Source organism: Heteronotia binoei, chromosome 13 (genome assembly GCF_032191835.1).
Source record: "Heteronotia binoei isolate CCM8104 ecotype False Entrance Well chromosome 13, APGP_CSIRO_Hbin_v1, whole genome shotgun sequence".
Classification (NCBI taxonomy): domain Eukaryota; kingdom Metazoa; phylum Chordata; class Lepidosauria; order Squamata; family Gekkonidae; genus Heteronotia; species Heteronotia binoei.
Genome location: NC_083235.1, coordinates 48,409,262 through 48,436,779, shown reverse-complemented (window position 1 = coordinate 48,436,779; position 27,518 = coordinate 48,409,262). Strand labels below are relative to the sequence as shown.

The 27,518-nt window shown below is 40.3% G+C and overlaps 1 protein-coding gene across 1 annotated transcript; it reads right to left on the bottom strand.

The window, feature by feature from the left end:
- Positions 1 to 815: 815 nt before the first annotated feature.
- On the bottom strand, positions 816 to 27,518 carry PSMD12 (proteasome 26S subunit, non-ATPase 12). The gene is made up of 11 exons (XM_060251999.1): positions 27,057 to 27,518; positions 23,545 to 23,604; positions 22,393 to 22,521; positions 9,912 to 10,019; positions 8,434 to 8,538; positions 6,751 to 6,900; positions 6,485 to 6,619; positions 4,370 to 4,482; positions 3,009 to 3,183; positions 2,418 to 2,495; positions 816 to 1,272 (listed from the first exon to the last, which is right to left on the bottom strand). Exons 1-11 carry the CDS (start codon positions 27,162 to 27,164, stop codon positions 1,063 to 1,065), a joined length of 1,371 nt encoding a protein of 456 aa, XP_060107982.1. The 5' UTR covers positions 27,165 to 27,518; the 3' UTR covers positions 816 to 1,062.

The window sequence follows — 27,518 nt, the reverse complement described above, 5'->3', positions numbered from 1 at the left end:
CATCCCTAAAATGCTGACTCCATTCTCATCTAAGTAAAAAGGGTCAAGGGTGTTTGAAAGCACCTGATACCGTTTCACAGACAAATGTTAACCTCTACCTGGAAAAGCGTGGATCTCCAAATACAACCTGAAAATAGCTTAATGCAATTAGTTTTAAATCCAAGCACTGAGCATATTCTACTCTAATTAAAAAAAAAAATTAATGGGTTAAGCTCTTGCACCTGACATTAGGCTTGTGAGATCACAGCCTATGCTACGTGGCCATTTAACAAATGATAGTCCAAAACAGAAGATTAAACACCAGCTCATCTTATTTACACTCTTCTTTCACTTCAGTTTTAAGAATTACTGAAGCAGCCCAGATAGCTTTACCATCAGGAATATAATAAAGGCAAGATTAATTATCTGACATACTATGAAATGTTAGCTTTTGGAAAATACTAGTGTGTTACTGTAGTTTAATTCAATTTAAGTGAATGATTAGAGATAAGTAAAATGATTAGAGACATTTACCCATAGCACAGAGGAAAATGAGCTACAACAGACTCCATGCTTTTCATTACATCACATTCTACTTTAAAACTGCCATACTAAAGAATGAAATAAAAATAACTGAAGTTCTATGCCTAAAATTCTCATACACTCTCTGCCTTTCAATTTAACATGAGAATTATCTTGGTTCATTTGTCTATAAAAATAATATATTAAAACATATTTGTACATCTGAAAAGCAAAAAGATAATCAGATAATCAAGGAAGGTAAATACAGATATTTGTTGGACAGATCAAGACAAATTGGGATAAATCAGAGGCCATTTCTATTACACAGGCAATACAGTTTTTATTGTGTTTGTTCCATCAATTGCAGCAAAAATTGTTATAAGCTAAATGAATAATCAAAGGAATTTAATTGTCAACAATTCTTCAAGAGTGATTATGTTCTAAGTTTGTCCTGGAAGGGAGAGATGAAAAAAACCCCAAAACAAATATACAGTGGCATGAAGTCTCTCTCTATGGCCATTTTTCATTGCCTCCCTAAAGCATTAAGGCTACTGAGGCATATTACTGCAGGTTATGTATCATCTCCTCTTTGGCAATGAGATGTGTAGTTTTGTTAACTAGAGCCATCAGTGAATTGAGCTTGTGAGACCAGTCATTGAGTAGGTTATTTGGGTCCTTGGGTTTCTGGAAGTTGATAATTCCTGCCAGCCTATCTACTTTTGCAAAGATGGTCTTATTCACCACTAAGTTGGATAAAAACTCCTCAGATTCCTGTAAAGCAAACAAATGGCACTAAATTAGGTACTTAAACTGAAATCCATACATTATGCTTGGAATGAAATTCTCTTGAATGATTTTAAAACAAAGGGCTGGATCCAGTGATCCACAGACACAGGGACTAATAGCCACATGGGTTGGGAAGCTGAAGCAGGGAGGTGGAAAGGGGCAAGACTGCCTCCTTCTTCCTCTTCTGTCTGGAGCTGCACAGGGAAAAGGCGAAGAGAGCAATGTCTTCTCTTCATTCAGTTTCACAAACCATGCTGTTATTAGTTGATATTGGTCTTGCAACCCTGAGAATAAACTCTTCCATATTTGAAAAGGACAGTTTGGAATCCTTTCCAAAATGTGGAATCATAGGAAATACCTGCAACTCAGTACCTTCCACTAACAAATACTGGGATTCAACTGACATGCCTGATGAAAATCAAATCCCATTGAAACAAGGAACATGGTCTAGCTACTTCAGTTTTCCTAATTTATGTACCTGATTGTTACATACACACAGTTCTTTATAATAGTGACTCTAGCACTGAAATGATATTTGGTGCCCTGAAACAACATTTGCCAAGTAACAGTACTAGTAAAGACAAGTATCTTGCATGATGCAAGGCTAGGAGATATACTAATATGTTCGCAACACTTTGCTGAAGGAGATGGCATGTATGTCTATTTAGATGTATAAAAAAAACTTGTTCCAACTACATAAGAAATTCAGAACTGCTACATTTATCCTCCAGGTGCTCCTGGAGATAAGGGAGAATCAAGAACATTAATTGTATGTACAAATGGAAAAGGCTTAGAAACAATGAAAACAGGAAACAGAGAAGTTGGGATGGACACAGTGGATTGTAAGAGATAAGATACAGGGAGCAGCTGTAGCTAACAATCTCCTACTGACAATAAATTTGGGCTTCAATCCTAAGAACATTCTTCTCAGAGCAAGCCCCATTGAAAAAAATGAGACTTATTTCCAAGCAGACCAGGTCAGGATTACTCATTTGGTTGAATTTCGCAATGGTCACACCACCACTCTTTAGGATTGAACCCAGAGGACTCTAGAGCAGTCACTGTTTACCAGCGTCACACATTTTATCTCAAATCAACAAAATTACTGAGAAAATCTGAGCACCACTTACATCAACTGATAAATCCAGGAGCTGTGCCATTCGCTTCATAGTAATTCTGGTATAATATTTTGCCATTATTCTAATATTCTAAAGATAAAAAGCACATAAGAACATAAGATTATGGTCAAACAACCAAAATGTCTCCATAAAACAAAGTAGTAACAGAACCAGAGAATGCTTAGACTCTATAGTGGTATATAGCTTCAAAAAAAAAAACTTGGGAGATTTCAGGGAATGTACAAAACATTCTCAGATTAATCATGCTAACACCACAGTTAGTAATTACCTCACCAGAGAGACCTACAAGTACACACACAATGCAGCATGAATCGTCAGTGGGTTAAAAACATATCAAAGTATATATACTGGGAGTTGCATTGGCAATACAGCAAATTAAAACAGCCTTTAAACTTTGCTAAATATGTTAGCTATATTTGGACTTAAGCGGAAGTGGTATTAGGTTTGTTATTAATTCCTATGTAACAATACAAAAGTTGTAATAAATCCTATATGGAAAAACACATGTGTACATAGGAAGATAATAGCTACTAGCAGCATTTCTCACATTCTAATTAATGTTCTTAAGTGGATTATACTTACATGCTCCACAACTCTGTTTTTTAAATCTTTCCATCGTTTTTCACCTTCCTCTGTATAACCAAATACATCTGTTGCAGGACTTTCTAGGGACCCTTCCCTTAATTCTTTTCCATATTCCTCAACTAAGGCAGTCCAGCGCATCAATTCCATAGTAGTAAATAATTTTAAAAGATCTCTGTTAAAAAACAAAATACCCCCATAAATGGCTGGTAGAAACAGTATTCTCTTATACTATAAGACGGTGCGTTTAAACTTTCTGCAGGTAACAACAGTATATTTCTGTAATAGGCAGCGTTAACCTATGCATTAATTAGGGAACTGAACCCCAAACCAAGACAAAAGGACCAAGCCAGTGAGTTCAGTTTCCCCCTTCTCCTGGCCACAGCTCATTGTGATCAGGAGAAAGGGGAAAAGATTGCTTAGGAAGGGACTTCCTTTCCCCCTTTCTCCCAGCCACCCTTTCTGGGTGATCCCTGCCCCCTTCCTCCCAGCCACATCTTGCCGCAGATGGGAGAAAGGGGACAGGAATCGTCCAGAAAGGGTCAAATAGCTGCCAGCTATTAAACCAATTTTGCTCCCTGCCACTTCAAAAGGGGTGAGCAAAACCAAAGGGTTAAGTGGCCTGCAGTTGTTTTAATCCTAACCACTGGGTAAATCCTTCAAAGGGAGGGAAACAAAACCAAACAGTTAAATGGCTATCAGCTAGCCATTTAAATTTAACCATTGACCGGCAGGATTAAACTGACCAAAAGTCGGGAAAATGTTCAAGGAGCCGTCCCTGAACACTGGTTCCTGAACTTCAAAACTGGCCCATTTGGCTTGAATTTTGGTTCATGAGCCAGTTTGTGCCCATCCCTACCATTAATCTTTTCAAAGACAGACAAAACTGTGAATGCTAGTTCTTACTTGTACATACAATAGCTGTATATAGGGCCTTTTTTGTAGAAACAGCCCAGCAGGAACTTATTTTCATATTAGGACACACCCCCTGACATCACCATTGTTTAGCATAGGGCATTTTTGTAGAAAAAGCCCAGCAGAAGTTTATTTGCATATTAGGCCACACCCCCTGATGTGATGCCAGCTGGAACTGCGTTCCTGTGCGTTCTTGTTCAAAAAAAGCCCTGGCTGTTTACAAGTTCAGGAATTATGTTAAATATTGTAAATACTGACATCTCAAGTGTATTCACATTTTTCAATATACTTAAAATATATTTAAAATATGGTTTAGGCATATTTTAATGTCCATAAAGAGTTCAGATTTTGCACTTCATGTAGTATTTATACAGGACCATTTTCCAGTACATTCTCACACCAACCATGTTGTTACAACAGAATAGATGACTAGAAAAATTACATACTTATACTTGGGGATGTCTTCTAGTTTTTTATCACTGCTTATTCTATGTACCAGATCAGACTGTTCATTATCGTAAGGTGACAGGATAACATAAAGAACAACACTCTTCAGTGCCTGTTTGAAACAGAGAGGAAACTTGATTTACAGAAAAACTTGTGTCACTTACTATTAAGCATACTACAGAGATTCACAAAAGCAGCAAATCAGGATATCTACAGTAATGTTTTAATATATTTAAGAAACTCTCCAGATATACAGGAAAATTACTATGTAAATTTTAAAAAATTACTATGTAAACTGTTTAAAAACCCTCCCCTCCTTCTCTTGCAAACACCCCTCACTAAAAACACTCAAGGATAAGGAAGAACAGAATGCTGAGAACAGTTGAATACCATGAAAGAGGAGGGAAAAGAAACAACACAGAGGCCTTGAGAATTTAATCCTAGAGAAAAAATTTGGGTTCAGGAAGATTTCCAGATCATTTATTGGCTCCTGTGATTAGCTTGTTCCTTTTAATAGCAGTTTTTCACACATCATATTGACCTTGCCAGCAATGCAATGCATTTGCATTGGATCAGAAGAACACAATTATAATTGATGTAGCTGCTTTACAGAGAAGATTGCAAACTAAAAAGGCCTAATTTGAGAAATTTCATTTTTTGCATTTTCCATTTTTTGCATTTTGAGCACACTCATCCTCCAAGGAGCTCAGGTCATCCTAGAGCAGGGGTCCTCAAACTTTTTAAATAGGGGGCCAGTTCACTGTCCCTCAGACTGTTGGAGGGCCGGACTGCCGTTATTGTACAAGGCCACGGGCCGTCAGTTCTCCATCTTCTGCATCTCTCTCTCTTCCCCACACCCCGGCCTGGGAACTCACCTCACCTCGGTATCACCTCACACTCTGTCTCTGCCGCCTCAGCCCAGTGCCGGAAGTGTGCGTTGCTAACGCGAGTTTAGGTCGAACGTCACTTCCGGTCTGATTTTGCCATAACCCGGCGGGCTGCATAAACGTCCTCAGCGGGCCGCATCTGGCCCGCGGGCCGTAGTTTGAGGACCCCTGTCCTAGAGTATTTTGTGATCCTCCATTTTATCACATTCCTGTGAAGTAGGTGAGCAACTGGTCCAAGGTCACACAGCAAGCACCCATAGTACAGTGGAGATTTGAACTTGTGTTTCTCCCAGATTATAACCTGACACTATAACTGGTACACCATATTAGCTCTCATCAATACCCCCTTCATCACCAGATTTGGGCCATCTCACTCACAGGCTTGTGTGTGGAACACTTGTGACTAGGGGTGTGCGCATGCACACCAAAAGGTATTTTTTTGGGTTTGGGTAGACCAAACCTGAAAAATATTAATATCAATATTCCGGAATCCCAATACTGGTATGATACTGGGATTCTGTAAATAACTGGTATTGCCAAATTTATTCAGTTCCATTACACCCTATGGGAACTGTCCCCATAGGGCATAATGGATATCCAACACCTTCCCTTCCATTTCTGAGTTGTGCCATGACTCAGTGTGTACTCAACGAAGTTTTTGCTTAATATCTGAATGCAGTGTGATGTGAAAGCTCACAAGAACAGCCAATACTGAAAAAGGAATTTGAGTTCTACATCAAAATCAAAAGGGGAGGAGCAACATATTAACAGTACAAAAACTTCTTTTAAAAGACTGTAGTGCTCTGACTTGGATGGCCCAGGCTAACCTCATCAGATCTTGGAAGCTAAGCAAGGTTAGCCCTGGATACTATTTGCATGAGAAACAACCAAGGAAGTCCAGTGGTGCAACAGAGGTAGGTGATGGCAAACCACCTGTGAACATCTCTTGCCTTGAAAACCCTACACAGTCACCGCAAGTCAGCTGTAACTTCAGTTCTTTCTACCACCAGCAACAAACAAGAGCTGGATCCCACAGAAAAGTGTTGGAAGGAATCTGGGAAAATATGACCTCTTCCTCCCTTTTCTGAGGCACAGGAAGGAGGAAGCAGCAATTTTCACCCAATTCTGCCTTGTTAATGCTGTTCATGTCTATCATAAGGATTCCTTGACACAGAGAAGACTTTCTGGATCAACAACTAGGGACAGGAGGTGAAAGATTCTGTTTACCTGTTGCCATTTGTTGCCTTCGGCCTGAATGCAAGGAGTATCATAAATAGCTCTGTAGTGCTTACAAATGGAAAGGTAGGAACCTTCATGCTGATCCAGCTGAATCATTAAATTGTAGTATTTCAGTTTTGGTTTCTGAAATGTTGAGAAACATCATGTTAATATAGATACTCTGCACTTGTCAAGACTGTCCTCACAAGTGTTAACAGCGAAATATATTTATGTTACTGCATAAACGAATACAGTACAAAACCTCCCAGACATACTTCTGTGTTTTCTTCCTGAAAAAATTTGGTGTTAATTTTCTTGCTAATAATTTGGGTTCTGATGTAATCTTTCACAGCCAGACAAAGCCTCATCTGTTCCAAGATGAATTCCACACGCTCTTTCTTTTCCATTGATCCATATGTTTCCACCTAAAATGAAAAACGTATTCAATAGTTTATATCTCCAGTTTACACATTAAAAAAATATTACAGATGAATCATTAGACAAGTCCTGGTAAGATAGCTAAGAGTTCTGTATCACACAAATAAGTCCTAAATTATTATGCAGTCAAGTTTCTCAGCTATGTAAACTTTTGATGCAACTTTGTGCATAGCTGTTCTCAGAAAAAAACATTAAAAGGCTTATTAAAACCTTCCCCCAGGAATTGGATTTCAGGTTGCTGTGGGGGGGGGGGGGGAAGAGGAGAAAGTTGCACCTGCAGAAATGCTAATCTGGATCCAAGCCAACCTGTTTATTTCCATCCAGAATACCAAATCTGCTCATTCATGAGCCCAATAAATGTTTCTAACTGCTAGTTTAAGATACTTCTGGGGCCTTATGAAATTTGATGTTGAACTTTCAAAATTTAAAGGTGCTTTACTAACCCTGTTGACAAACTTTATTCCTCTCAAGAAAAACATCTTAATAGACAACTAGTGGCTGAAGAATAACCGCATGACAGCTGTTTAACAGCAGTGCACTATGCAATACAAGCTATTAAGTAAACACAAAATCCAAGTTTTATACATTTCATAAACTTAAGTCTGGCTCCTGAGCAAGGTCAAAGTTATAATTTATGCTCTGCACACTTGAAAGTTAAGTGAGAACTGTGTTATCCAGTAGTTGTGAGGAACAGGGTTTGCCAATTTTATAATTGTGCGCAATACTCAAGCTTATTGTTCAGCTCTACCTTTTACCTAATGGAATCCACAATGACCAAGCCCCTCCATTGGGAACACCATGATGACAGCCCCCAAGCCTGACTGGACCCATCTACCTGAACCACCTTACATGGCAGGGAAACAAATAGTCCAAATAGCTGTGAGCCATCCAGCACAATGGGTACCCAAGAGTTTGAGAGAGGCTGAGAGGAAAGGAGGCATCCAAGGATGACATTAGCTGGTAGTGCCAGTTATCAGAATCCCAGCATTGGCTGGAGGCATCCAGTGGCCAGCAGAAGAGATGAGAGTAAGGCACCCATATGTCTGAAGATGTAGAGAAATGACTGGCTGAGAGGGAGGAACTTGGCAAGATGGAAGCACTTGTATCAGCGAAGTAAGTAACCTAGATAATCAAATGTTGAATTGAATAATGAAGTTGACCCAGTGCTAGAACAGAATCTGTATCTGCAGATTTGGAAATATTACAAATCTCCTTCATTATCTCTTTAAATGTGTGGTATACAAACCAGCCAGAGATGCTACATTAGTCCTAGATCTTGCCAGAATTCAGTTTTGACATATGCTCACAAATCAGTTTTCAGGTGTCAACAAAGCTAGCAACCTTTGCACTGGCAGGTAAGCTTTGCAAGAACTTTTTGGAACCTATCACACATTGGAGCTGAAATATGTTAATACATTACAAGAGAGGCCAAAATGATAAACATTCACATAAAAACAGATTAAACAGTCAGTACTTGTAAAAACGTTACTCGCTTCATGTTAACATTCCTGGACTACTACCTGAAGTTCTTGCAAAATTGAAGCAGCCTCTTTTACTTCACCATTCTGTTCTTTTATTGTTGCAAGAGTCTTCGTCAGCCGAGCCCTCTCAATTTCAACATAAATCTAAAATAAATAAATAAAAGTTTCCTGTATGTAAAGTGGTTAAAAAACCCTCTGAGCTATATTAGAATGCTGAACCATGATCATTCCATGCAAACTTACAGCAAAGAAGAGAAGAGGAGATTGGATACTCCGCTCTTCACTCGGAATCTCAGAGTGGCTTACAACCTCCTTCCCTTCCTCTCCCCACAACAGACACCCTGTCAGCACTGTTCCTTCTAAGCTGAGTTAGTGTGAGCTAGCTTGCAGTTCTTTAGCCTCCTTCTTGCACATTTTTGACTTTAGCTCAGCAAAAATGGCCCCAGAGCAAGCTAATTTATGTAATAGCTCACAACTTTAATGCCAGTAGTTCATGAAGTAGAATTTTTGCTCATAAGACTCCACAACTTAGAGGGAATATTGCTTGTGAGGTAGGCGGGGCTGAGAGAACTCTCAAAGAGCTGCTCTTGAGAGAACAGCTCCACAAGAACTGTGGTGACCCAACATCACCCAGCAATCTTTATGTGGAGGAGTGGGGAATTAAACCCAGTTCTCCCAGATTAGTGTCCATGCACTTAACTACAACCCCAAACTGGCTCTGTGCAGAGATGTCCCCACAGGAATACAAAGCATCTTATAAATCCTTAGATCTGTGGATGGTCAGAACCAGTGTTTTATTTGTAGAAAACGTCCAGCAGGAGCTCATTTGCATATTAGGCCACAGCCTGGAAGCACATGGCTGCCACATGGTGGGTTGGGCCAGCCAGAGCCCTGGTCAGAACAATCTGAAAGGCTAATTGCATATTAGGGTGACTGCTTGCTGACCTAGATGCATTTTTAGAACACAAAAAGGGGAAATTAATATCTGAAGAGGCTGCCATTCAAGCCCTCACTGCACAAGAAATTTACAACACAATCCTAAACAGAGTTAAATCCATCTAAACTCACTGATTTCCAACAAGCTTAGAAATGTGAAATTTGGTTAGGATTGAACTGTTATTTGTTCAGCATTAGCCTACATATTCAAATACTGCAAGTCACCAATGAGTATAAGTGAAGAAACTTTTTAAACTAGCATTTTGTTTGTCAAGTACCATTTCTCAATCCCAGAGGACCACCCCATCCTCTGGTCTCCATATGAATGGATGCAACAGTTCATACAAGCCTTCTATTAGTTACACGTCAGGAACCTTAAACAAAGATTAACACATAAACAAACAAAGAGCCCAAGATTATACTGGCATGCTTTTCTTTGTCTTTATCTTAAATCTCCAATTAACTGTACCATATCAACAAACTGCTGACTTGAAAGAGGTTCTGCAGTCTCAAAGTAACTGTGTGTGTTCTAGGGAGGAGTTCTAGGAATAACACAGCTCTTGAACAGGAAAATCTTTTACCTTTCCTTCTGTAACCATGCGCAGTGTATCAATTAATCGCAATTTGATTGGTAGATCTGTGATCTCTTCAACGTAAGTGAAGCACTGCTGGACCATTTTAGCAACAGCCTAATATGAACAACAAAAAATCCCTTATTAAGTCACATCAACACAGTCCTGAATAAATAGCACATTTATTCATTCCAGCATCAAAGTACATTGATTCTTACACAAACAAGTAACCATCTACAAAAAATCTGTGCAAAGAAATAAAAATGGGAAAACATTTATTTGACGCCAAAGAAGTGACCAGTAACATCTGCTTCTATTTACAGAGGGAGAGTAGAAAGCACATAGAACACAAAATGGCAGAAATATTTCAGTCGCTCTCATTTTAACAGTTCTTTTCAAGGCTGCACAGTACAACTTTCACTGGCAATGCAAAATGAAGCACAAAGGGACAAAACTTGTCTGTCTGCTACAGTGGGGGTGGCCAACAGTAGCTCTCCAGATGTTTTTTGTCTACAATTCCCATCAGCCCCAACTAGCATGGCCAATGGCTGGGGCTGATGGAAGTTGTAGGCAAAAATCATCTGGAGAACTACCGTTGGCCACTTCTATGCTACAGGATCTCCTTTAGAAGAACTGTGTTTATTTCACAATGAAGGAGTAACTTATTCAGTTTCTACAACTGGAAATCAGACTTATTAGAGCACTTTAAATAAATTAAAAACTTTATTTAGCTTAATGTATTGTACAGCATGTGCTATCACCAGGGGGTTTTTTGTAGAAAAAGCCCAGCAGGAACTCATTTGCATATTAGGCTACATCCCCTGCCAACAAGCTAGCCAGAACTACGTTCCTGCTAAAAAGAAAAAAGCCCTGGGGATCAGTAAGAACAGCTATGAACACCATGAGGTTTCTATATACTAAGAGGGCTTTCCCAGATGATATCAATCTTTTGGCACTGTAGGGGTTCAGCTGCTGTAGGAAATTTTAACATCATTCAGGCAAGATGATTTTTTTACTTTGTTTTTTAGAATACAGTAAAAATTTAAATTTTACAGCATTTCTGTTGGTATCAGATTTCTCCAGCACTCATTATCAATTTCAAATTGACTGCTATGAGTGATGAAATTGAATGCATCTTACAGGCACAGGTTTATTATATCTATTTGTTTAACAAACAAGACACTATTGAGGATTCCCAATATGCTTTGAGAAAAACCTCATCTGCAGTCTCTCAAGATCTTTAACAATCACATGTTGTCATTATGGTGCCCCATACAAAATTGCAGGTAATAACTTAAGAGTTCTATATTTGAGCAGTCCTGAAAAAGACCACTTTTCATAAAATAAAATTTCCCAACTGAATTAGACAGAAGTTGGAAGCTGCTTATATATTTTAGATGGATTTTCCATATCACAAGTGCATCAAAATGGATACCTAGATATTTTCCCATCTTTCTCCCTGATGAGGACCCAAGCCACCTTATGTCATTCTCCTCTCCTTCATTTTATCCTCACAACAACCCTGTGAGGTAGGCTAGGCTGTGATATGACTTTAAAATCTATATATCCAGAAAGGAGCAAGGGCTCCAACTACCAAAACTCCTCTTTTCTTTGGGTTAATCTAGGGGTTGGGGGTCTGAAAGGTGTTTAGTTCAAGACCTGCTTGTGAAGCTTGAAGGGATAAAGCCTCCACTTAACAGGAGTTCCTTATAGCCACCAAAAGCAGCTCCTCACCCATAGAGGATTCTTAACCGCCCCCCACATTTGTCTACACTGCTATGTCCAAGGCAGGTGGGGGGGGGGGTTGAGCGACACCAGATGTAACCCACTGGGGCGAAAAGTGAGACATAAATGAATTGACTGAACAAATAACCCCCACCCCTGTGCAAAAATTAAAAGAATGGATACCCAGATATTTATAAGAATCAACTTGCTCAAACTCCATCCCCTGCAGTCTCAAAGATGGCCCATCTTCCTGTTGTCTCCAAACACCAATATTTCAGATTTTGGCTTATGATAAGTACCGTATTTTTTGGACCATAAGACTCACTTTTCCCCCACAAAAAAGTGTGGGGGAAAGTGTGTGCGTCTTATGGAGCGAAGGGACGATAGGACGTACCTTCCTCCGGGGGGGGGGGGGCAATCCGCTGCCTCCACCTCCGATCCCGGTGCTTCCCCCGCGCCTGCCTGGCTCCAGCTCTGCTTCCAGCAAGTGCTGGGATCGCTCCACGCTGCCCCCACCGCAGACCCAGCACTTCGCGAGCTCCGGCTGCGGAGGGGGCAGCGTGCTTCCTCCGTGCCTGTCTGCCTGGCTCCAGCTCTGATGCTTAAAGCAAGCGCCGGGATCGGAGGGTGGAAGGAGCAATCCTGGCGCTTGCTGTAAGCGTCAGAGCTGGAGCCAGGCAGACAGGCACGGAGGAAGCACGCTGCCCCCTCCGCAGCCATTGCCCACGAAGCGCTGGGTTTGCGGTGGGGGCAGCGTGGAGCGATCCCAGCGCTTGCTGGAAGCAGAGCTGGAGCCAGGCAGGCAGGCGCGGGGGAAGCGCCGGGATCGGAGGCGGAGGCAGCGGATCGCCCCCCAGGAGGAAGGTGCGTCCTATGGTCCGGAGTGCCTTATGGACCGAAAAATACGGTAATTAATTTCACAGTAATTAATAAATTGTTTAATTTAATTTCTTAACCCTTGTCTAGTCAATTATAATAATAAGATGTCATCAGCATACAGCATTAGGTGACTGGATGTCCTCCCAACAATGGAGCTATTACATTCACTTTTGATAAAGAGGGTCTCAGGCTATTTCTATAGAGCTGGGGTGGCCAAACTTGATCAACATAAAAGCCACATAGAGCAAATGTCAAATGTTTGAGAGCCACAAGACGGGAGGGAGGGAAGGAAGGAAGTTGGGGGAGGTAGAAAGAAAGCAAATTTAACTTAAAATGCCTTCTCCAAGCCACTGACTGGCTTGTTTGGAGAAGTGATTTAAAGAGAGAAATGCCTTCTCCAAGTCAGCTGATGAGGTGGTGGGGGCTTCAAGATCCACACAATATGTGTGAAAGAGCCAAATGTGGCTCCCAAGCCACAGTTTGGCCACCCCTGATATAGAGTGTAAAGATTGTTGGAGCCAAAATGCATCCTTTAACCACTGCTAGAAGATCCTGCTCTGGCCATCGAACCTGTAAGACTGTATTTGTACACAATAATTTAATTAGATGCAATAATTGTCTAGGGATTGCCTACATTTGTAATTTAGCCCATAGTTTTTCTCTACTTTTTGTATCAAATGCTGACCTCAAATCAAAGAACACAGAATATAGTCTACTTATATTTCGATATTTTTCAGCCAAATTATTCCATTATGTATTATCAAAAAGCCCTTCCTAAAACCAAACTGTTCTTGTCCCAAAATATTGCAAATATCAACCCAAGAGTTCAGTTTAAAGACCTTCAAAGGAATACCAGGGCTGGGACACAGAGGCAGGTGTATCAGCCACCTCTCTGAAAATGTCCAAGTTCCAGTAGGGGTCTTCAGAAGTCACCATGACTTCCAGGCACACAATCATACACAGAGACACAGAAAATACTTTTAAAATGTTTTGATTTAGCTTTCTGACATTCTCTACCATTCCATCTTTCCCACCCTTCATACAATTACTTCATTCTTAAAAAATAAGGCTTGAAAAGCACCTAGTAATCTGGCCAATAACTGACCTGAGTTTTGCCCTGTTGTATTTCTCTTTGGGGAAGGCAATGGTAAACCACCCTGAAAGTCTGCCAAGAAAACAACATCCTGTGATGTCTCCCCATAGGTCGGTAGCGACTTGGTGATTGCACAGGGGACAACCTTTAACTTTTTATTTCTCTTCTGCTGTCATTTATGCTTTCCTGGTTCATTAGTCTCCTAGCTTTTTCAGCACTATTCCACTGGTTATACCTGCGGCATAATGGCCTGGGTTTTTTTAAAAATATTATTTATAAAAACCGGAACACACTTCCCATTCAAATGTTGCAGGGATGATCACTGCCAAAGATTTCCTTCACAGTGATTTTATTTATTTATTGCTTCAGTCAGCTGTGTAGTTAAGCAACAAATTCTGTTATACAATCCTTTTTGATCTCATAAAAACCAGTAAAATGAAAAAGGCGAAATGCAAATACATTTTCAAATACTAAAAAGCCCATATATCAGGGGTGGCCAACAGTAGCTCTCCAGATTTTTTTTTGCCTACAACTCCCATCAGCCTCAGCCAGCATGGCCAATGGCTGGGGCTGATTGGAGTTGTAGGCAAAAAAACATCTGGAGAGCTACCGTTGGCCACACCTGCCATGTATAAAACCAACTCCTTCTCCAATGAAGCTCAGATAGATTTTGCTATTGCAAAATTTAGCTACCTTCTCTGTAATATGATGGTATTTATCTCCCCAGGAATTTTTGTAGAATAGGAAAAACAATTCATCTCAAATATAAAAAGGACAATATAGGTTAGAAGAAAGTCCCTATCATTTCCTCTTCGACTACTGCAAGGGCAATTCTGTTCAAAATAAGGGTGGGTTTTTTTACATCTTTCATTTAACAACTCAGAAGGGAGAACATTAAATTGTGGCTGTGAAAAAGCTACACTTGTTTTCAAGGATGTAAGACTTCCCAAATAATTTGCTGGCACAAACTGTTTATACTCAATATTATGTGCTAGCAATGCTTTAATGCTATTCTAGCTCTATACCTCGAAGTCTTTGACTGATCACAGATGAGGCTTTTCTATAGCCTAAACTCATTAGACTCCTAGGTGAAACACCCATTTTCTGTAGCTTCAAGAAATTTTTCCACCTTTATCAATAATTATCAATCAATATTAATGAAGCCAAGCTTACCAGAAAATAGATTAATTTCAGCCAAAACCTAAACAAAGAGAGTCACATTCAAGCTTCAATAATAAACAGGCCACCTTCTAAATGTAAAACAGAACCTGGTAGACAGTATGGTATAGCCAGTATAGCTCTGAAAAATATTTAGTTTTATATCATTTCCAAATGTTTAAAATTTGCATAAAAACAAAACTGTAATCAAAATAATATTTGGTTAACTACCTTAACTACAAACACTTAAAAACATCTCAACGTTACTCAACTGTTTTGGACATTTGCTTTTACACTTAAACTGGGCATGCCAGGTACCAGATACATGAAAAACTACCCCTAAACATTTATAAAACTTAACCCGATCAATGCTGTTTCCTTTAATTGACCATCTATATCTATTTTTTTCATCTGGAAAAAAATAAGAACTTTAGACTTACTAAAATTGTTAACTTTATTACAAAAATCTGCTAACACTTTCAATAATCATTTTAAACCTACAGGAGTTAAAGAGAACAGCACTATATCATCACCTGCATATAAAAGAGTTGGCACATTGCCAACATGGGGGGATGGTATATAGGATCTCCTAAGGTCTCAACTAATGTGTTAATATATAAACTAAACAATGTAGGGACCATAATAGATTCCTGCTTAACACCTCTAAATGAATGTGTATAGAGTTAGTCAAATACCCACCATGTTACAAATGACCTTCAGTCTGGTGTCTGAGTAAAGCTTTTGTATCAATAATAGCAAACACTTGTCAACAAATGTATTCTGTAATTGTGCCCATAATCTATCTATAGATATAAGGCCAAAAGCTGGTTTAAAATAAGAACATAAGAACATAAGAGAAGCCATGTTAGATCAGGCCAATGGCCCATCCAGTCCAACATTCTGTGTCACACAGCGGCCAAATATATATATATATATATATATATATATATATATATATATATATATATATATATATATATATATATATATATATATATATATATATATATATATATATATATACACACACACACACACACACACACACACACACTGTGGCTAATAGCCACTGATGGACCTCTGCTCCATATTTTTATCTAACCCCTTCTTGAAGGTGGCTATGCTTGTGGACGCCACCACCTCCTGTGGCAGTGAATTCCACATGTTAATCACCCTTTGGGTGAAAAAGTACTTCCTTTTATCCGTTTTAACCTGTCTGCTCAGCAATTTCATCGAATGCCCACGAGTTCTTGTATTGTGAGAAAGGGAGAAAAGTACTTCTTTCTCTACTTTCTCCATCCCATGCATTATCTTGTAAACTTCTATCATGTCACCCCTCAGTCGACGTTTCTCCAAGCTAAAGAGCCCTAAGCGTTTCAACCTTTCTTCATAGGGAAGGTGTTCCAGCCCTTTAATCATTTTAGTTGCCCTTTTCTGAACTTTCTCCAATGCTATAATATCCTTTTTGATGTGCGGCGACCAGAACTGCACACAGTACTCCAAATGAGACCGCACCATCGATTTATACAGAGGCATTATGATACTGGCTGATTTGTTTTCAATTCTCTTCCTAATAATTCCCAGCATGGCGTTGGCCTTTTTTATTGCAAACGCACACTGTCTTGACATTTTCAGTGAATTATCTACCATGACCCCAAGATCTCTCTCTTGGTCTGTCTCTGCCAGTTCACACCCCATCAACTTGCATTTGTAGCTGGGATTCTTGGCCCCGATGTGCATTACTTTGCACTTGGCCACATTGAACCGCATCTGCCACGTCGACGCCCACTCACCCAGCCTCAACAGATCCCTTTGGAGTTCCTCACAATCCTCTCTGGTTCTCACCACCCTGAACAATTTAGTGTCATCCGCAAATTTGGCCACTTCACTGCTCACTCCCAACTCTAAATCATTTATGAACAAGTTAAAGAGGATGGGACCCAGTACCGAGCCCTGCGGCACCCCACTGTTTACCGTCCTCCACTGCGAAGACTGCCCATTTATACTCACTCTCTGCTTCCTATTACTCAGCCAGTTTTTGATCCACAAAATCAATGATAGCCATCAATAGAGCTCCTTTTCTTGCATAACCATATTTATCTACACGGTGCTGTGGAATTAAGCCTTGATCAATTGTTGAATGTCCAGTTCTAAAACCTGCCTGTACATATGCAAGAATATTTTCCTCCTCAAGCCAATCCAACAGTTTCTCTAACAGATGCTTTGCATACAATTTACTGGTAACACTCAGGAGGCTATCTGGACGATAATTAGAAGGCTCCGACCTCCAGCCTTTCTTAACACTTGGAACAACTATAGCTAAACCCCAGTCAGTAAGGAACTTGGTTGTACAATCAATGCATGTAAACAGATCTGTTAACACTGGAACCGACCAATTCAGATTATCCTTTAATATATTACCAGCTCCAGGAGCCTTCCCTGATTTTAACTGAAGGATAAGATTTCTAACTTCAAGGGCAGAAACCAGGGGCCATACATGTAAGTCAATCTGCTCAAATGCAAAAGGCTGAACAGCATTTGCTGCATAAATGCTCTGAAAATACATCTCCCAGTCACCTGTTGAAATACATGCCTCACGGTTAACAGAGTCTGTACATAAACTTCCCGCCACTATGTTCCAAAAGGAGGTTGGATCTTTTTGTTTTGTAGCTACAATTAACTCTGCCAAATATCTTTCTTATAAGAAGGATTATAGCTACTGCATCCAATAAATTAAAAGGAGATTGAAACTAGGAAGGGCAGCCATGAAGGAGCTAGAAAACATCCTTAAGTGTAAGGATGTATTGCTGGCAACCAAAATCAAGATAATTCATACTATAGTATTCCCATTACTATGTATGGGTGTGAAAGCTGGACAGTGAAGAAAGCAGAGAGGAAGAAAATAGATTCCTTTCACATGTGGTACTGGAGGAGAGTTTTATGAATCCCATGGACTGCCAAAAAGATAAATAAGAAGTTAGTTTTAGATCATATCAAACTTGAACTCTCCTTGGAAGCTAAAATGACAAAACCCAGGCTATTGTATTTTGGTCTCATTATAAGAAGACAAGACTCACTGGAAAAGACAACAATTCTAGGAAAAGTTGAAGATGGCAGGAAAAGAGAAAGACCCAACATTAGACAGATTGACTCAATCAAGTAAGCCTCAGCACTCAGTTTGCAAGACCTGAGAATGGCTGTTAACAATAGGACATTTTGGAGGACATTAATTCATATGGCTGCCATAATTTGGAAGCATCCTGATGGCACAGTATTGCTCACACTATGTCAGCCTGGGAAGTTCACTCTTCATGCAGTTATTTAATTTTGTATTCCTGGTCCTACTGCATTGTTCATTGTATACCACACTGCTGTTTGTATTATCATTCACTTCACCTAATCCTATTGTGTTGTTCATGCAATATCCTAAGCTGTGTGATTACATTTTTTCTTGTTCTGTATTCTGTAATTTACCCTCAATCTTAATGAGAGAGGTAGAGTATAGATAATCTAAATAAACAAATTTTAAGAGACAGAAAAAAAGCTTACACCAACTTTCATAAATAAATTACATAAAGTTCCTTTGTCCTCAAGCCTAATTTACCTCATCCCTTTGTTTGACATTCTAAATCTGCTCTCCTGAAAGGATTCCAGTTTGCCTACAATATTAGACACAAGCCAACACAAGAAAACCACATATTCTAGCTCTAAATGAACTTGGTTTGGCATTCCTGCCTTCTACTACCTTCAACCCTATATGACTGTACGTCTTGTTCTCTTATCATCATGTATTACTTGCATCTTTATTAAGTGCCTTTTTGCAAAAAAACCTCCACAAGGCAATGAATAGCCCATAAAAAACCCACAATGATGCAACTTAGACAATAATTTATAAGGCACAAAAGGCAACAGAGTAATTGGAAATCAATGTTTAACAACCGTTCAAAAGTAAAATTTTTCAAAATTTAGGGATGAAATAACATGGTGGCCAGTTGTGCCTGTTAGTGGCCTGCTGCAGAACCACAGTGTCTCATTTTCCCCTGTATCCCCTCCTCCACTATTTTGTCTTTTCGTCTTCCTGGCAGCCCCTATATCCTCTCTCCTTTCCCTTCTCTCCTTTCCACCCACCAACCAATATATCTTTTATTTACCAACCCATCTTCAGCTATATTTATTATTTACTTACTTCAATTATTCTCCACGGTTCTGCACAACTGAGACTCAATACAGCTTACATCCTCCTCCTCTCCTCCATTTATCCTCACAACAACTCTGCAAGGTAGGCTAGGCTGACCCAGGATCATTCTGTAAGCACTATAGTAGAATGCAGATTCAACTCTGGATCTCCCAAATCCTAGAGTGATACTCTAACCACTGCACATATTGGTTTTCATGGGTGTTTGCTATTGGACAGAAGCAAGTTGCCATCCTGAGGTGAGTATTGCATGACATGCTACACTGAATTGTCTGGTCACTGCTGCCAGGTAGGGTTTATTTTATTTATTTAGTTAATTTATATTCCACTCTTTCCCGGGAGTGGGCTCAGGGCAGATTATAACACGGATAAAACAGTTAAAACGAGTGTCAAACATGCGGCCTGGGGGCTGAATTAGGCCTCCAGAGGGTTCCTATCAGGCCCCAAGCAACTGGCCAACATCTGTTTACTTCTCCCTCTCTCTTGCTTCATTTGTCAGATCTGGCCCTCATAACAAATGAGTTTGACACCCCTGAGTTAAAACTTACAATTCAAAACAATATGAAGCGATACAGTAAAACTATAAGCAAGTTATAGACCATGGTGGTTTCAATTGGGCACATTCTAAAATTCAGTGTACTGATGGTCTAAAGATACAATGAGTGATAGTTAAGCTGTAAAGACGATATTGCAGCAAAGGCCAGTCAATGGAAAGGACGCCTGCTGCCTCAACCAAAGGCCCAGCGAAATAGCTACATTTTACAAGCCCTACAAAAAGTTTACAAATCTGTAAGGGCCCAGATCTCCATGGGGAGCTGATTCCACCAGGCTGGGGCCAAGGCTAGAAAAGCCCTGGCCCTGGTTGAAGCAAGTCGGATGTCCTTTGAGACAGGGATGGCCAGTAGGTGTTGCGAGCCAGATCTTAATGATCTTCGGGGCACATATGGGGAAAGATGGTCCCATAGGTATGTCGGTCCCATACCGCATAGGGCTTTAAATATCAAAACTATGACCTTGAAATAGATCCGGTACTCAACTGACAGCCAGTGCAATTTATACAGCGCTGGCTGGATGTTTGCCCACACAGGCAATGTTATCGACAGCTGAGCTGCTGCACTTTGCACTAGCTGTAGTTTCTGGATCAGTCCCAAAGGCAGGCCTGCATAGAGCAAGTTACAGTAATCCATTCTGGAAATGACTGTCACATGGATCACCGTAGCCAGGTCCTGGGGGAGAAAGGTAGGGAGCCAGCTGTCTAACCTGCTGAAGATGGTAAATGGCAGACTGGGCAACTGCTGTGACCTGTGCCTCCATTGAAAGGCAGCCATCCAGTGTCACTCCCAAGCTCTTCACCTTCTGGGCCAGCACAAGAGATGCACCATCCAGGGTTGGAAGCCGGATGCCTGACTCTAATCCCCGCCCCCCCGGCCCAAGTACAGGACCTCCATCTTAGCTGGATTAAGTTTCAGTCCGCAACCATATAACCACAGCTCCAAAGCCAAGGCCAGATGATCTGGGGCGGAACCTGGGTGGCCATCCATCAACAGATAAAGCTGTTGCCAACTCCAAGCTGGTAAATTCCTGGAGACGCAGGAGCAAAGCAATCTCATTGCATCATAGAATCCACCCTATAAATCAGACATTCTACCCAGCTCAAATTCCAGGAGATCTCCAGGCCCCACTTGAAGGTTTGCAATCATACTGCTAGGCTTGGCACAGATCAGTCTTCCCTCAAAAATGTCCTGGAAAATGCTCTGCTCCCCCGTCCCCCCAGCCTTTTACTGACAGAACCAAGACTTGAAGGCTGGCAATACTATCAAGTTGCCTAGCAACCCCCACAACAGCCACAGTAGAGAGCACTCATTTCTTAAAGTTACAGGTGCTCCTTTTATTATTTTGTAGAATTTTAAGCCCCTCCTCCTGATGTATTTAAAATTTCAAAATCAAATATTATGATACTAGCTTATATCATGTATTTAGTTCACTTTTAAAGCTATTATTTAATCAGAAGCAGCTTTAAGTACATGCTTCCAGTTCCAACATATACCTTATGAAGTATCTATGATCAATTTACTGAACATCTTCATCCTATATATGATTGTGTGTATGTGTGTGTAGCATTATTAGGCTACTTCGGAAGCTTATTTCCAGAGTGTTGCCAATTAAACACAAAAACAAGATTTACAATAGAAAGTTATTTATATATACAAACACTTCTAAATGTACAGACATTAATTCTATGAACTACTTTCCCCACACAATTAGCAAGACATTCAACTGACTTCTGCGTTTTCAACTGAAATATAAGCCATTTGGGCTCATATGGACCAGATTTAACAACTATGTAAACAGAAATGTAATTATGCTAGAAGTCCAAAATTGTATTTCCAATGCAGATCTAAAACATCAGATATTTTATCAATATTACACATTGAAGCCTGACTAGCTAGGAAGACAGAAGTGTCATTAGGACTGATCTCTCAAACTAGTAGCACAGCTATGAAAGGGGAAAAATACTTCTCCAGCAACTGATATGGTTAAAATACTTAAATATTTCCTTAGTATTACAGAAGAGACCACTTCTCTTTTTTTTAAGACAAAGTCATTTAGTGGTATTCACATCAGCAAACATTACAGCAAAGAGACTATAGCAGGGCCACATCCATTTTTCTAGTCACCTCTTATGTACAGCTCAAGAGGTAGGTAAATACACCGGGAGAGGGGGGGAAGGATATGATGCCATATGGCCTAGATGCTAAAATATTCTACTATAAGCAGGTCATGCATAAGAAGTCTTTCATCAGCAACTAGATGACATTTGTTCACAAAATAGAAGGCACAAGATAGCCATACCAAAATATGTAATATCCACATATTTCATTATGTGCTGGAGATCTCATAATTAAAGATGACACTACAAACATTTACAGGGGTGTATGCATTTCTAAATTTATTTATAAACCAAAGCAATAAAACAATAATGAATTCAGATTTCAGACACATAACAAGAAAACTAACACAGAAATGGTAATGCAACAGCTGATAGAATACCTCTTTGCCTCTGGTTCTGAGTAGAGTTCACATATAACAGTAACCATTGGCAGCCAGACTTTCAACAAGGGCAGCCAACAGGCAAAGCTTCCACTGTACCGCATCACACATTTTTAAAGATCCTCATGAGCAAAGGAAGGCAGAGTATGCCAAATGAGATGCAGCATCATTTCCATGGATTGGAGGGGAGTGATCATTGCACAGAGGCAACTGCTTCCACCACCCAATAAAGTCCACTCACTAAGCATCAGATGCAAAAAGGATGTTTTTATTTTGCCTGTTTACAGAAAAAAGCTAGAAATGGCCATTAGAACAAATGAACCCTGTCAAATGTAACCAAAATTTGTGGACCCTAGTTTTTGCTTCATCCATTCCCAGTGTAATCTTACCTGCTTTAACTGACTTCTTCTCTTTGATAAAAGAATAATATTTTCATTAAGGGCATCCCAGTCTTTTGCTTCATAACACATTTTTACTACAGCAACTAAAATGCGAGATGTAGACACCATGTCAGAAGCCTAAAAAGAAAAATGTTCCCAGATAATTAAACCAGTTCAGTTCCAAAAGCAGAAACAAAAAAAAAAGGGGGGGGGGAGGAATCAATAGTCACAACTCTTTCCCCATGACCTTCAATAAAGACCACAGCAGGACGACAATTTGGGACATCTAAAGACAGAACTAAGATTTTACTGTCTCAGACACAGTAACAAAGTACTAATGAAAGAAAAAGATTCTTCACCTTCCTTTGCCATTAGCAGATTGGGTTGGGGGGAGGGCAAAGGATTTTGATGTCCATGAGAAACTGACAACATGATATATTTTGCACACTATACTAACCTAGATCAGGGATTCTTAACAGGAGCCATACTCTTAGGGAACAATCTACAAATCTGAGGGAGGGAGGATTCAGAATATTTGGAGGGGTACTTAAGATAGCTTTCACTGAATGTATGCCTGAAATATTATTATTATTTCAGATTTATAACATGCTCTCCCCACAAATGGGCTCAGGGCAGGTAACAAGTAATAATACATAGTTAAAAACAGTTCACAGAATCAAAAACGTATTACACTTTTTTAAAAAATACTACAGATAGCAGTGTCATTTTCTCATAATATTTGTATCATATGCTTTTATCTTTAAAATGCCCATATAAATTGCTAGACTAAATTCCTTGCTAGACTGCTGCTTTTTATGTCTTCATTTTTCAGTTATGGCTTAGGTGGCATTTGATGATAATGCTGCATACTTGGTGCATGGTAGTGGATTAAAGGTTATGAACCACTGGTCTAGAAAAACTGCCAGCACCTGCTTTTCCAACCTCATCTATTTGGATGCACTGGCAGGATAGGGGGAAAAAAAGCCATTTTTTACAAATCATTTTGACTTTCAAGAGAGGAACTAACTACAAGTACAATAAAATGGATAAAAGGTATTCAGAAGTGAACATAATTTGCATTACAAGATCCTACAATATGGATAAACAAGCACAGTCAAGAAATACTTTTTTAAAAAAAGGAACTTAATGTATGCCACTTACAGTTCGAGTCTGTTTCTCCAATGACAGCAAAGTCTCAATTGCTTCCTGAAGTCTTCCATCCTAAAATAAAAAACATATTGACCAAAATAAGGGAAATAGAGAATGTCTAGCACTACAAATTCAACAAGACATTTATCAAAGCAGAGTTACAATGTATCATTTTGAGTTTAAATGTCTTAAAGACACCACAAACTGCTATATAACAGAAATGAGGGGCACAATTATTTCAAATAAAATCCATATTTCTGTTCTACAAACTCAATTATAAATTAAATAAACCAGGTTCTCAGTCCAGCTAAAGTCAGTTGTAACTAGGAACTGAAAACAAGTTAGTTGCTGAAGTTAGTTGCAACCAATGTTTTAAATGGTATCCAGTCTCAGCTAACTTTCTGGATCAACGTCAACATTCCTTGCTGAAGTGAAATATCGCATCCTGAAAATCCTGAAGTGGAATCTAGCATCTCAAAATTACTAATGTTACTGCTTGGGTATATCTGAGTAATCTGGTTATGGTTACATGTATCCTGTGTTATAGTACTTCCTATAGCATTTTTAACTATTGTGGGAAGTTTCCACAATCATTTAGAGAACTCTGGGAAATCCTTCACTAGAAGAAACCTCCAGAGGCACTTTTCCAGTGCAGCCCCACATACACTGTAAAAGCAGCAGATGATTCAAATCAAGCAGTTACTTCTCTTGCCATCACTGCAGACTGTCACGGCAAGAAAAGACAACTTACATAACTTTGCGTTGCTTTGGGAGGCACAAAATCTTGGATGTCTTCTCCTGATGGCAAATGCGGAAAGAGATTTCTGTGAAAGGAGTCTGTTGCTGCCTGTCCTCTGGGCCTTTTACCTATGATTTAGCACAATCCCTTTGACACATGCACAGGAAGGTTTTGTGAAAGAAAGTAGTTGTTCAGCTGAACAGCTGCATGTGTTTTAGCTTGTAAAGGAGCACAAATATTGGGGTCAAAAACAATTATCCCTCCCAACTAGCTGTTCTGCATAGCTGGAGAAGAGCAGCCCACTGTCCCTTTCCATTCCAAAGGACAAACAGCCAGAGGGGGATTTGCCATAGGAGTAGAGAAAGAGATCTGCAGTCAGTGGGAACAATTCTGCTGTGTTTCAAGCCATCTCCTTCCTTGTTCTTCCGTTTGGCTATAGAAGCCAGGGCACACAAAAGACCCATACTTCGAGGGCGGGGGGGGGGGGTGTTTGCAGGGACTTTTCTTCCTTTATATATAGTCTTTTGACATCCACTGTTGGTCTAGAAGGAGGGTATGCAAGCTTTGCTGCAAAAATCTGGTGTAGAAAAAAATAACCCAACAAGCTTCTATTAAGGATTATTTTTGTATATTAAAAGACTGTGATTTTCTGCAGAGTAAAACAGAAAATGAAGAGTTTGAATTGGGGACATGAATGACAAAGAACCAAAAGAGTGTCTCTGATCAGAAATAGGAGGTAGTGAAACATTAGAAACGTCAGAATTCACAGACTTCATCTAAACAATGTTATGCAGGTCGGAGCAAGTGTAAATGGATATCTCAGAGAAAGGATTAACATTCATCAAGACGTCAAGTAGGGTTGCATTTTGGCTCCCTTTTTATTTATTTTTCATTAATAATGTTGTACATAAGATAGCCTCTTGGGGGAGGGGGCTTTGGAGTCACAAAGTTTCAACCCTTTTGTAAGCTGATGACATGGTTTGGTTATCAATAAACCAAATAGGTCTGAGGCAGATGTTACTTAAGTTTCACACTTTTTGTAAGAGGAATCAGTTTAGTGAAGGTATTGGTTTTTGGACTCAGACCTAAGAACCACATATGGGTATTCCACAGAACGCTGTATATCTTTTAAATACCTGGTGATATATTTTAATGATCAGCTTAGTACTGCAGTACTGTGGTCTGAACTCTCTGCTCACGACCTGAGTTCGATTCCGGAGGAAGCTGCATTCAGGTAGCCGGCTCAAGGTTGACTCAACCTTCCATCTTTCAGAGGTCGGTAAAATGAGTACCCAGCTTGCTGAGTGGAAAGTGTAAAAGACTGGGGAAGGCAATAGCAAACCACCCCGTAAAAAGTCTGCTGTGAAAACGTCAGAAATGACTGGTGCTGGCACAGGGGACCTTTCCTTTTCTTTAGTTGAGAAATCTCACAGGAAAGTATGTGGTTATCCAGCAGAAACAGAAGTTCTTCTATTAGATCAGTTACTAGATCATACCTTGAATAAAACTTTATTGATCTTAGAAGTGTCACTGGACTTGAACTTTGTTCTATCACTCAAGAGAGTAATCCTAGACCATTTTCCACAGAGTATGTCTACCATGTTATAAATAAGGAAACAGGTTTAAAAACCCATAACACTCTATATAAACTCAGGGAAATGTAGGTTTACAAGTTTAAATAAATAAGGAAAGTATACATTTACTTCCACATGCATTTGCTGTTAACAAATAACACACACACACACACCCCCCGTTTGCTTTCAAGTCACAGCTAAGTTATGGTGATTTCTCAGGGTTTTGAAGGCAAGGGACATTCAAAGATAATTTGCCATTACCTGCCTCTGCAACCCTGGTATTCACAAGGCCAACCCTGATCTGATGAGGCTGGCAACCATGGGCTATCCAGGCCAGGTTTATAACAAACCATTTTTTCCCCATAATGCCAGGCACACAATGAAACCTTTTGCTGTCAGAAATGCTGACATTCAATGTGATGGATGTGTTCAACAGATGGCTAACAAAAGACATGGTGCAGTCAGATATGTATGGTAGCAGTCTATGTCAACCAAACCAACTAAAGACTATAAGAGAACAAGGTCTTAGTATCATGGAACTTCTTCATGCAATTTTGACTTCTGTTGAAAGCAAGAGAAATTATTACACAATGAGCTACTGCTTCCTTACACAAATATAATAATGCTGCATAAATGAATTCTACATTATTATTTTTTCCAAAAAGCATCATAATACAGAAAACGAACAATTAGTTTTCCTTAGACCTCTTGTAGCCTCTTATCCACTTGCAAACTAACTGCCTACTCCTGACTACTCCTTGTCTACCTCTTCCCAATCTATTCCATCAAACAATTTTATTCCAGTACATACAAGCAGCTATCCTAATAACGCCAACAGATCAAATCAACAAATACGCGACCAAATGACAAGAGCAGCCACTTGAATCTAGATGGAGAACGTGCCATCCTCTCCCTCGTTCTTCCACACACCCGATTCAGCTGAAAGGCTTGTTCGCCCAGACAGCGCCACCCGCGCACTCAGCAGCCTTTTTCTATCGCTAAAGCTGGTTTCCTGCCTCCCAGAGGAAAGCCCGCTTCCATAAAACGGACCACCTTAGAATCACCCTCCCTCCCGCGAATAGCCTGGCTCGCTCCGCCGTGCAGTGTCAGCTCCTTGGTTGTGGGACTGGTGTCCGCTGTGAATGAAAGGCCGGTGCGGCCTAGGTTGGGCCGCACCATGACTCAGCCCCTTCGTCGGGCCGGGACCTTACCTGGGCCATCTGCTCGCACTCGGGCAACCGCTGGTCCACGGTCGAACTGTAATCCACTTCCATTTTGACTATGCGGCCATCCGCCCGCTCCGCGCCGTCGTCCGCCATGGCTGGGTCCCGACCAGGCCCGCGCCCCCCCTTCAGCCTCTCACGAAACCGCTCAGGCACTGAGAAAGACTCACCGGAACCGGAAATCTGTATACACAATCGCTAAGGCAGCTTTCAAGACAGTCCGCCCCCGCCTTCCCCGACGGGTATCAGGCACTGTAATAGGCAGCTAAAGAAATGCTTCTGTAGGGATCGTCGAGGGGGAGGGGGGAAACTGGGAAGGATGCGGCTGGGCGGGAAGAGGGCAGCGTCGCGCCCCTAGCAAAGGGAATGGGTGCTCCGCGCAGAAGGATTGCGATGTTGCACAGACGCAGGGTACTTGCTGCGGAAGAAAGAAGGGAGGGGGACTGTAGT

Bases quoted from the DNA above. Each gene is read 5' to 3' on its own strand.
- PSMD12 (XM_060251999.1), bottom strand. From the start codon at position 27,164: ATGGCGGACGACGGCGCGGAGCGGGCGGATGGCCGCATAGTCAAAATG. The intron at 8,539-9,911 runs GTAAAAGATTTT...TATTTATTTTAG, and splicing joins GCATGGTTACAGAAGGAAAG to ATTTATGTTGAAATTGAGAG. The intron at 4,483-6,484 runs GTAAACAGAATC...TGTTTCAAACAG, and splicing joins AAGGCAACAAATGGCAACAG to GCACTGAAGAGTGTTGTTCT.